Source organism: Nansenia antarctica (genome assembly GCF_963989245.1).
Source record: "Nansenia antarctica genome assembly, chromosome: 7".
Lineage (NCBI taxonomy): Eukaryota > Metazoa > Chordata > Actinopteri > Argentiniformes > Microstomatidae > Nansenia > Nansenia antarctica.
In genome coordinates, this window is record NC_137677.1 from 41873582 (window position 1) to 41884338 (window position 10757).

Consider the following 10757-nt stretch of genomic DNA (forward strand, 5'->3'; position numbering starts at 1 on the left):
CCTTTATAATTGTCCTGATAAATAAATTAATTCTTGACTCCATGAAGGGATATAGCAGTATTAGGCATGTGTGTAACATCATTTCTCCCAAGAGCTCAAATGTTTGGTTTACAAAAAGCAAATCTATGTTTTGTGAGGGAGACAATTTAAGAATTGCAAAAATACATTTCAGTCATTTTAAAAATAGATCTTTAAATAGTTTCTCAAAACATAACATAATATACATTTGACATAATTTCAGCACACAGAAAATAATGCCTCAGATTTCATAGATCACATAGATCATTTCAGAGCAACTACATAAGGAAGACACAACTCTTAACTTTTGAAACACATGTAAGTCAAACAAAATGAAATAATTTCAGCCATACACAATGTCACAATGAACATGCTACCACTCATTCCAATGCAAATCATTCAATATAATGCATTGCTGATCAATGTTAGAGAGATGCTACGAATGCCTAATAAATGGAAGGACATTATGTATACCTTATGTAGAGACTATTAATCCACACTGTAACAAACTGTTTAAGACAATGGTTGGCCAAACAACACTTTCTCAACAGAAGACACATGGCTACAGAGACATCAGGACAGACTGACAGGCATAGACAGAATGATACACATGGACAGACACACTGACAGACCTCCAAACACCTGTGCAGACCGATACTCCAAGCAGCGCCGAGCAGTTACACTCGCAGGACCTCTCCAAATCATACGTTACAGTAAGCTGGAATACGTTCTTGAACGTGTGGTAAGTGTTGGTTACACAAACACTAAAAAAAAACACTGGCCTACTACCACACCTGCTCACTCTTCCTCTCTCGCTCTCTCTCAAATGCCCTTACCTGAACGGGACTGCAATCAATAAAGGCAGTGTGTGTGTATGAGTGTGTGTGTATGAGTGTGTGAATGTGTGTGTGTGTGTGTACATATTCCAGTGTTGAGTGTCAAGGACTAGTCTGAAAAAGGCATTTGACACAGTTAAATAAGGGTTCCTGAAGTTTTAAGGCATTCATCATTACAGTATCTTGGCCTTGCTCAATGTCCCTCCCTTTAGCACATGAATCCACAAGTCTCACATACCTATATCACCTTCCACCTTCCATTCTTTATTACTACACCTTTCTAACACATTCTCTTGCTTACCATTGGCTTTCCTCCTCTCTGGTCCCTCTATCTTCCCGTGGTCTCACTGTTCTGTTTTCTTTTCATTTTCCTCCCTCCCTTCCCTGCTGCTCTGTCTCTTTCTCATTCTTCTTCTCATTCTCTTCTTTCTCATTTTCCATCCTGTCAGTTTCCCTTCATTTTCCTGTGTCCTCTCATTCCTGTTCCCCCTTTTTCACACCGACCTTCGGTGTCTTCTTGTGTTCTTCGCCTCGAGTATAAAATGGGAATTGAAGAAAACCAGGGGGGTTCAACTCCCTGACAAAAGCTGCGTTTTTAGTATTTTAGAAAACAAAAGCTTTGTTGTTTTTTTAGTCTTTTTCTTCTTATCTCCCAGAGTCCACCCCCACTCCCCAGCGGTGGAAGTGTTCGGGGTCCAATACGAGGGTTCCTATCCAGTGTAGGACCCTGGAGTACCAGTGTAGTCCGTCTCCCTGCGAGCCCGGCAGCCCGGTCCAGCCGTAGAGCAGGCGGAGCGGCCCGAACGCCCAGTGGGCCAGTTGGTGCTGGTCCACCACCGCGTAGCACGACGCTAGCACGCCGTCCACCACCACCGAGCCGTGGCGCGTCAGGGGGGCGAACGCCCCGCGCTCCTCCCGCACCCCGACCCAGGTGACGGACGAGAGGCGGCCCTCCTCCGTCCCCCCCGCGGTGAGCACACACTGTCCAGGCTTCACGTCGCTGGCGTATATAGTCCTCATAGAGGCCCCTCTGGCGGAGGACCCCGACCCCGACCCTGACCCAGGCCCCCCGCCCGAGCAGTTCCCCTCGGACACAAACACCAGGTGGGCGGCGGTGAGCGTCAGGTTGGCTCCGGTCTCCGTGCCGATCACGTAGAAGTGCTTCAGCGCGGCGGGCTCCCGGTCCAGGAAGGTGAGGAAGTCGCTGTAGACGAGCTCCTCCCCGCCGCCGCCGCTCCCAGAGGAGGAGGAGGCCAGGACGCGGTCCCCGGGCCTGAGGTCAGACACTGCCCTGCTGGACCCATCCTCCAGGGTGACCGCCGCTCTGCCAGGGAAACAGCCTCCCGTCTTTGCTGCCACTGAGTGCTCTGTTGTCAGACAGGGAGAGAGAGAGAGAGAGAGAAGGAGAGAGAGAGAGAGAGAAGGAGAGAGAGAGAGAGAGAGGGAGAGAGACAGAGAGAGAGAGAGAGACAGAGAGGGAGAGAGAGAGGGAGAGAGAGAGAAAGAGAGAGAGAGAGAGGGAGAGACAGGGCGAGAGGGAGGGGTATAGAGGAGAGAGAGAGGCTTATTAGGGTAGTCTGTAAACACGAAGTAGACTTTGACACATTCACTGATATGAGGTTGTTGACATGTTTACAGGCCAGTGGTGTGGTCGTCGGTCATAGTCAGGATTAACTTCAAAGCGTTGCCAGATCGTCATGTTCAGCTACTTTGCCGCTGCTGTTTTGAAATGAAACACAGAGTCCGTTTGTCTGTGGTCACCACTAGTGTGTTGAAAGAGTGTTCTGTTCCATGTAAAAACACACACAACCCTCCACTGCTACCTGATTGGCAGCGGGTAAACATTTCAAAAGCCATTAGTGACTCTCCCTAGTCATGGAGTGATTACCTTTCTTTTGACTTCACTTTGCTCAGGATTCAAAAGAATGCGAAAAGAGCTAATGAATAACCCGATGATTAAATCTCCACTTCCAAGTGAAACGGATGAGGCTATATTGTAAGCAAGGCAGGTAGAGAGAGAGAGAGAGAGAGAGAGAGAGAGAGAGAGAGAGAGAGAGAGAGAGAGAGAGAGAGAGAGAGAGAGAGAGAGAGAGAGAGAGAGAGAGAGAGAGAGAGAGGGCTAGGCTCGGGGTCTCAAGTCTCCAGGGGACCTAACACAAATATTTGGGAAGGGTTGAGTCCCAAGGCGGGGTGATAAGACTGGGGAGAGAGAGAGATAAGAGATCTGAGAGAGAAGGCTTCGTAAAGAGAAAAGCCGACAAGAGAAACAAAGGAGGGAGTTAATCATCTCAGGGCCGGACGGGCGGTGCTCTGGTAGACCTGCGCTGCCTCTGCCCTCTGCCCTCTCCCTGCTCTGGTCTGTATACATATACCTGGTCCCATATTCATAAAGCGTCTCGCAGTCAGAACACTGTATCCGACTCAGGTTTCCTCCTGTCCGTGTCGTCTTTTAACCGTTCTAATCTTCAAACTGATCCTAGATCAGCACTCTCACACTGACACTTGATGAATAGCAAATGCAGCGCAGAACAGGTTGACAAAACTGCAATGCAGAGCACCAGGACATAGAGAACAGGGGTAACGGTGTTAAACAACGAGATCCTAGAGGACAAAGAAAGAAAGAGAAAAATAGAATTCAGTGACCGTACAGATACGCTCCTGATGGGCGTGCGACAGGGAAGGCTCTAACAGGGGTCTCCATGACAACATGATTTGAAATCACCTCAGCTACATATACACAAGCTTTACGTGACAAAACCAACTTTTGCATTACGTTCACAGTTTGACACCGGTTTTGTTACCAACCACGCCGGCTGTTGTTTTACAATGTTGTTTAACGTTGAAAGAAACATGTATTCTATATATATATAAAGTTGACATACAATGTTCTGAGCATTCTCTGAAATGAAACCGTAAACCGTCTGAGAAATGAATCAGGAGGAATGAACTTGAACTATTATCATCTCAACTTTCACTCCAAAATGTATTCGACAACAAATGCTTCACACCGATCCACAAATATAGCTCTTAATGCGCCACTGAACTACCTTAGAACCTCATTTCATTATCTCCAGTATCGTACCAGTGTCCACAAAGCAGCGAGACGTTAGAAGTAGAATCACAGTAGCTGATAGTACAGCAGCCTTGGTGAGGAACAGGAGGTTTCCCAGCTGAGTCCCGTAGATCACACACAGACACATCATTAGGACAGTACACAGTTCTCAGAGGTACACCTGATGTGGGTGCAGTGTGTGGTTCTCTCTGGTATACTACAGATTAAGACTACGGAGTAGCTTACACATGTGCCCAAACTCTCTCTCTCTCTGTCTAATTGGTTCCCTACAGACTTCAGACAGACACACACACACACACAGGTAGACAGGTGGTAGTCTGTAATGAGGTGGGCTACTACGGCTTCATCGTGCACACACAAACACACACTCTCGCACACACACATCTAAACCTCAGGTCTAGCACTTACATCACCTAAGGATAGCTGACCACAATGACAGACAGACAGACACCCCAAGGACATGCTGCAGTGTGGAGAGAGGAAACCCACTGTCTCCGTCAACATGGGGTGAAGCTCACACACTAGATTAGCCACATTACCCACGTCAGTCAGCCTGCAGTGATCCAGTTTAATCACATGTATGAAGCCAGGGGGAGGAAAGAGGAAATGTTTCTTTTTTCTTCTTTTTTTTTTTTTTACAGTAGACTGTCTCATTTTAGCTGAGATGGTTCGTCGATGAGTAACACTGTCTGAGACTTGAAGACTTGTGCTTTCTCTCTCCGAAGTATAACGCCTATAGGCTTCAACCCCATGGACTACTACTGCACAGTAGTCTGTTGGGTATAGGAGTCCGGGTTTGAACCAAGTCAGACATTATTAGTGCTGTGACCTCAGAGAGGTCTGCAACCAGGAGGTGGTCAAAGGGAGGTGGGATGAGTACCAGACAACGGTCAAACCCAGTCGGTCATATCGTCGTCATCATCATCATCATCATCATCATCATCATCATCCTACCTGATTTGACACTGCAGTGCACGTGAGCCTTGGACTCATAGTAGACCCAGTCGAAGCCCGACTCCACGGCCAGGCGGGCCAGCATGGCGTATTTGTTACGGTCGCGGTCCGAGGTGGTGATGTCCACGGCGCGGCCCTCGTAGTGCAGCGAGTCTTCGGAGTGGTGGCCGTCTTCGTCCCATCCCTCGGTCACCCTCAGCTTCACGCCTGGCCACATGTTCATCACTGAGATGGCCAGAGAGTTCAGCTTGTCTTTACAACGCTGTCAGATCAAAGACAGAGGCATTTAAGACACATGACGACGTGAGAGCATTTAAACTGTCCCTGTCAAAGGAACAGGGGTAATCCTACACAATAAAAAACAAAGACAAGGACATGTCAAAACACAGTGGCACACTCAGCGTCACAAGCAAACGTCACAAGCAAAGCACAATGTCACAGGCAAATAATGGTATAGTAGATTGTAAAAAATATTTGTCATAGGTGGTGAAACTGCGCAGGACTAATTTACAGGATGTACAGCATTCACTGTATCATTACGTAAAATCTCCACAATATTCCAACTAAATATTCGCTACAATCAGGGACAACAATCTTTGTTTGTATTTGTTGGTTTGCTTCATTTAGCGACAATAAGCGAGATATCTGTCCTGTGTTGTCTGATGTTCTTGTTTTTCAGTAACTGCAGTTAATTGCGCGCGTAATTTCAGCCACTACTAACAAATGAAGTGCTTTGAATTAGTGATTTGAGATTGTAATATAAACTATATCGAATGAAGACCTGTTCATCATTTGAACGAATACACAAATTAAACCAAAGAAGAGCCTATACACCTAGAAAATAATACACGGAATTATTTAACCCAATTAAATGATTTGAACTCCAAAACAAGTGCGTAATTTGTCTCGAAAAAAAGGAAATAACACAACATGAGTGAGTACAACAAAAACAAAAATAGGATATAATAGAGGGGCTAGTAATAATCCATAAAGTGCGTGTAAATGTGGACAGTCAACATTTAAACTGTTTAACCAAAACAGACGAAAGCACTCTGAATCAACAAAGTCAGGTCGGATTTTAAAAACATTGGTCGAAGTGCAAACAAGGGTATACCGAAGCGGATGATTTAACGTGCCCGGTGCAATCATCGTGTCATCACTGCTGTCAAGCTGAAAACATGCCCATTAAAGCCCATGTGGCTCTCACCTGGGTCATAAGACGGTCCGCCGCTGTGTTCTCCTCATCTTTGAATATGATGTCAGGGTTATAGTTGGGCGTGAGGTCTTTGAAACGGTCAGAATTGCGCGTTATTTTCCCTTCGTGCCTGCCGCTCGCTCCGAGTGTCTTCTCTTGCACGTTTGGGCTGAACTGCTTATAAGCCAGGGGTGTCAGCTTCTTGGGTGGACGTCTCTTGCCGTATCCTCTCCCCGGCCCACAGCCCTCGGTCACAGGTGCAGGGAACAGGGCGCAGCCGATGAAGAACGCGACCACCACGGAGAGCCGCATCCCACCCAGACCGGCGGGCACCCCGACACGGAGGGGTAAGGTGGCACAGGTAGTACCCGTTGCGTTCCAGCTATACCCCCTCCCCCTAGATGGTCCTTGTTCCCCCCACGGGGTAAAGGATGGGGGGTGGGGGACCAAATGTTTAGTGTTGTATAAACTTTATCCACCCCATCATCCGTGCGCACTACAACAATCCGTAAATGCCAAGAACACTGTCATTCAGCCGTATGCGTTTCACAGGACCCGGCGAAGAGTTCAATCAATGTCTCTGGCGTCCGTTGACCAAAACGTCGCGTAACTTCTGTCTCCTCGTCCCAAGCGCAGATATGTGCATGAGTTGTAAAGTCCGTTTATTTAAACAAACAGGTTCAAAGTCGATCTGTAGTAAATAGCGGTTTGCACTCGGCTGATAGTCTTGGTGCTGTGGTTTGCCTCTGTGGAAGCTGTCAAACATGCACTGGCGTTTGTGCTTGCCCAGTTGTCACTGGCTGCTGTCCTCTGTGGCGCACGCTTTCCCGTTGAATTGGGGATTTGAGTGATCCCAGGGATCAGTTGCCACTCGAGACCGCACCCTGCCAGTCCCTGCCCTTCTATCCCTCTCTGCCACTCCGCCCATCGGGTCACAGTGGGTGCCTCGTCTCCTACCCACCGGCTCTGCCCCTGCCACCTCAGAGTTCCTGCCTGCCCGTCAGGCGCCAACACTACACACATCAGTCCGCTACAGTGGAAACTAACGGACACAGTGTACCGAGGACGCTCTAGTCTAACTCATCTGAAATGTACACTTTATCACCTCTCCCTCCTCCCATGTCACACACAACACAACCATTCCTGGAATGTTGTAATAAGGATTAAAGTGAGGGCAACTTTGGCCTATTGAGCTTATCTCTTCTAAGGCTACGAAATGTTTTGTTTATTGTCCGATTTTTTGTCTTTTTTGTCTGTATTATTATTGATATGTATCCATTATTTATTCAGATCTATAGACAACATTAGCCTATAAAGTAGGTGGAGTTAAGAACGCATATCCTCCACAAAGAACCATCACATAACGTAATAATCTGACCTAGTCTCAGATCTCTATCTGCGTCACCAACTCCTCTGACTGTTGTCATGTCTAGTACAAACAGAACTAGGACCAGAAGATAGGAACCTCCAGATTCTCCAACAGATCATTGATGGCCAGGGGAACCACACACAGGGATACTATGCATTCACTGGTGAACCTAACACTCATGTGAGTGAAAGTGGGGGTAGCCAGACATGTAGAATGACTATAATTATTATAGTCATTCTACACATGTTCCATAGGCGGGATGCCCTCAGTATAAGTGTGAAAAGACAGCCTGTGGATAGGCTACAGAGGGCTGACTATGTCGCTGGCTGAGGAGAGAGATCCTTGAGAATAGGTACAGTACATCTGTGACACTCCCATACTGTTCCATCTTTATTTAACACAGCAAAAATCCTCCAAATTAGCTCCTCAAATATTTGCCTGAGAAAAAAACGGTGTGGTTTATAGCCTGTTTGAAAAGGAGGCACTTTTGAATGCACTGAACTGTAAACGTTTGGGGTTAAGCTGATTTATTTTTTTATTATTTGTGTATGCAAATACCGTAACATATTTTTTTGCCCCCAGTTAGTTTTTCATGTCCCCATTTGGAACAGAGTAGTAAAGAGAGGGATTCACAGCACAGAGAAAACAGATGTCTATGCCTCTATTTACCCTTCACCAAAATAGAATGTGGACTAACAGATATATCAATTCATCTGACACTACTAAACTTTTCCTGATACGGCCAAAAGTCAAATATGAATCAGCATGTCTTAAATCATTATGCTGAAAATATACCCTAATCATAGCTGATGTACTTGCAAGGTTTACACAGTAATTCAAACCAGGGAGGACTCTTCATGGATTTGAGGTTGGAACTATCAAGTAGGTCACTTGTCTCTAAGGCTAGTACTTTGGGTAGGCAAATACAGTAATAACAAGGACCTTTACTCATCCTATGGTGTGTAGGTCTACTGTATAATCCATCCAATAGCTATACAGTTAAACAGGGCAGAACCAGCACAGGGCAGGCAGTCCAGATCAAGGTTTTGGTTCATTCAGTCAAGAAAACAAAATCAAGAAACGTCTGGGGGATTCTTTGGAATTCAATTCACAAACGGAAAACAACCTATTATCTTTCCTGTATGTTTCAAACCTCAACGCATCCCTTAAATGGACTGTATGGGAACTGAATTGACCCCAACTCTGTTTACAGGTGAGGTTCAGGCAGCAGAACCAGAACCATGCATCTCAGAGTATTTTATGGACTAACATGTTTTTCCCTCTGAAGAGCCTGGAGATCACAGAGACACAATTACAGAGTGGATGAGATCCCACGGAGTGTGTCCTCCTCTCTTTGATGGTCATAAATAAAGCCATGCGCTCCGCTCCCTACAGGCCTGCCTATTGAACTTGGCTGTTGACAATGCCTCAGAAGTGGTCAGATCCAGTCAGTTCAAATCCCTCCTGCCCTCAAGAAAAGGGACCACGGGACCTTTAAAGGGAAGCTTCATCAGACCAGCGTCTCCCTCTCTGTCAGACCGTCCATGATGGCAGTGGTTCAGACACCAGGCCCAGGCCCTTTTAGTCCATTGATGTATCCCCGAGTTATTAATTTTCCCCTGTGAAATAAGAGGACGCCAGGCACCAAGACAGAGGGAGATGGGTGCCTTTCAAATAATGCCAGCCGGAGTGCCTTTCATCTGGCTGTCAGTGGGGTGAGCATACTGGGTGCTCACATGGGCACCAGAGCTACCCACGGCCCTAACCAACAAAGGGTGTTGCAGGGAGAGAGCAAAAAAGGGGGAGGAAAAGAGAGAAAGAGAGAGAGAGAGAGAGAGAGAGAGAGAGAGAGAGAGAGAGAGAGCAAGAGGGGAGGAAGAGAACGAGAGAGACATGGCATATTGGTATGTTCCTCTACTATTAGCTGGTAAACAACTCTGTTTTTAGTTGTTTTCTTCTCTGGAATGGCGTTTTTGTGGGTTGTGGCGGGATCGGTGTTGTGGATATTTACTCTACCTCAAGGTAATGGCAGCTGTTTTTTTGCCCACTTCCCGCTGTCCTTTTCGTTTAACCTCCAGACAACTTCTGTGAGCCTTTAAACCTCAATAAACACCTCCGTTTGCTCGCCAAGAACATGGTTGTGTGACCTTTTTTAGTATCCTGGGTCAACTCTCCTGAATTCACTTCCTGAAAAAGTCCTTTCTCACATCCAGTTTTCGACATCCCCAGTGTTTTTGGCGGAGAGAGGAAAGTGACATTTCATCCATGAATGAAAATGTGGAGTGTCACTGACATATCAGCCCATTCCCTTCAGAGGCGATGAAGACGTGAGTGGTTGAGGCAGCCAGGCAGCTAGGCAGGCCAGGCAAGCAGGCCGGCTTGAAGGAGCAGACAGGGAAAAAATAATACCCGAAAATGTATAAAAGCAGAAGCTAAAAGTGGCCTGAGCTTCGCCGCCTGCAAAGAAAACAAAGAGCTGCCCAGGGGACTCGCTCACGGCCGGGCAGTGTGGATGGGACTCGCCACAGCCTCGTCTCCTCTCATACGTCCTGCTGCCAAACGCCTGTAATTGAGGCCTAAAGGCCCTGCAGCCATGAATAACTCAATGAACACCGCATCAATAGCAGCCTTGAGGTCCTGCCCTGGCCCCTCTCTCTTGCTGACTCTCTCTCTCTCTCTCTCTCTCTCTTCACCACCTTTAACACCGTAAGCTCTTTCTTTAACCCCTTCTTCTTCTCCCCCCCCTCTTTGAACCAGGAGGCTGGGGTGGGGGCGGCGGGGGGGGGGGGGTGCGTGTAGGTAAATCAGTATGAATATTAATATATGACCTGGCTAAATGGTGTTATAGATCTTAGGGTATCAACTTAACTGAGTCATATATATTGTGATTCATTCTAGCCGTAAGAGCAGGATCCCAATTGGTTCATTGGTCAGCTGATCTACTGATCTACATGTGAACTACTATTTCCCATAGACAGGACGAAATAATTGAACCGTAGGTACAAATGTCAAGGTCGACTATGACCACAACTGTTCTTTAGAGCACAGTAGGATTTCCCCCCCGTTGCCCTGCTGGGCGAAGGTGAAGGGTAACAAGACTGTAATGACCCCGTACGTTCAGCGGGCCAGGGTAGATGATGATGTGGTGGTTGATGAGGATGAAGGAGAAACACATGTCGTATATATCGCTGCTGCCCTGCTGTTTATTGCTCCCGCTGTGCTCGTCTGTCGGGGCCAGAAGAAGAAGCCAGTCCTGTGTGTTTTTTTTTTCTCCTCTTGCACGCGTGCCACGACTGTGGTCGCTGCGGTGAT

At 47.0% G+C, this 10757-nt stretch overlaps 1 protein-coding gene across 1 annotated transcript; it reads right to left on the reverse strand.

Moving 5' to 3' along the window:
- Positions 1-179: 179 nt before the first annotated feature.
- ihha (Indian hedgehog signaling molecule a) lies at positions 180-6829 on the reverse strand. The gene is made up of 3 exons (XM_080537216.1): positions 6089-6829; positions 4882-5143; positions 180-2221 (listed from the first exon to the last, which is right to left on the reverse strand). Exons 1-3 carry the CDS (start codon positions 6386-6388, stop codon positions 1500-1502), a joined length of 1284 nt encoding a protein of 427 aa, XP_080393342.1. The 5' UTR covers positions 6389-6829; the 3' UTR covers positions 180-1499.
- Between the last annotated feature and the right edge of the window lie 3928 nt (positions 6830-10757).

What these genes read in the sequence shown, in the direction of transcription:
- ihha (XM_080537216.1), bottom strand. Translation starts at nt 6,388, where the DNA reads ATGCGGCTCTCCGTGGTGGTCGCGTTCTTCATCGGCTGCGCCCTGTTC. An exon ending in CGGACCGTCTTATGACCCAG is followed by an intron (nt 5,144 to 6,088) that starts GTGAGAGCCACA and finishes TTGATCTGACAG; the next exon opens with CGTTGTAAAGACAAGCTGAA. An exon ending in GCACTGCAGTGTCAAATCAG is followed by an intron (nt 2,222 to 4,881) that starts GTAGGATGATGA and finishes GTCTGACAACAG; the next exon opens with AGCACTCAGTGGCAGCAAAG.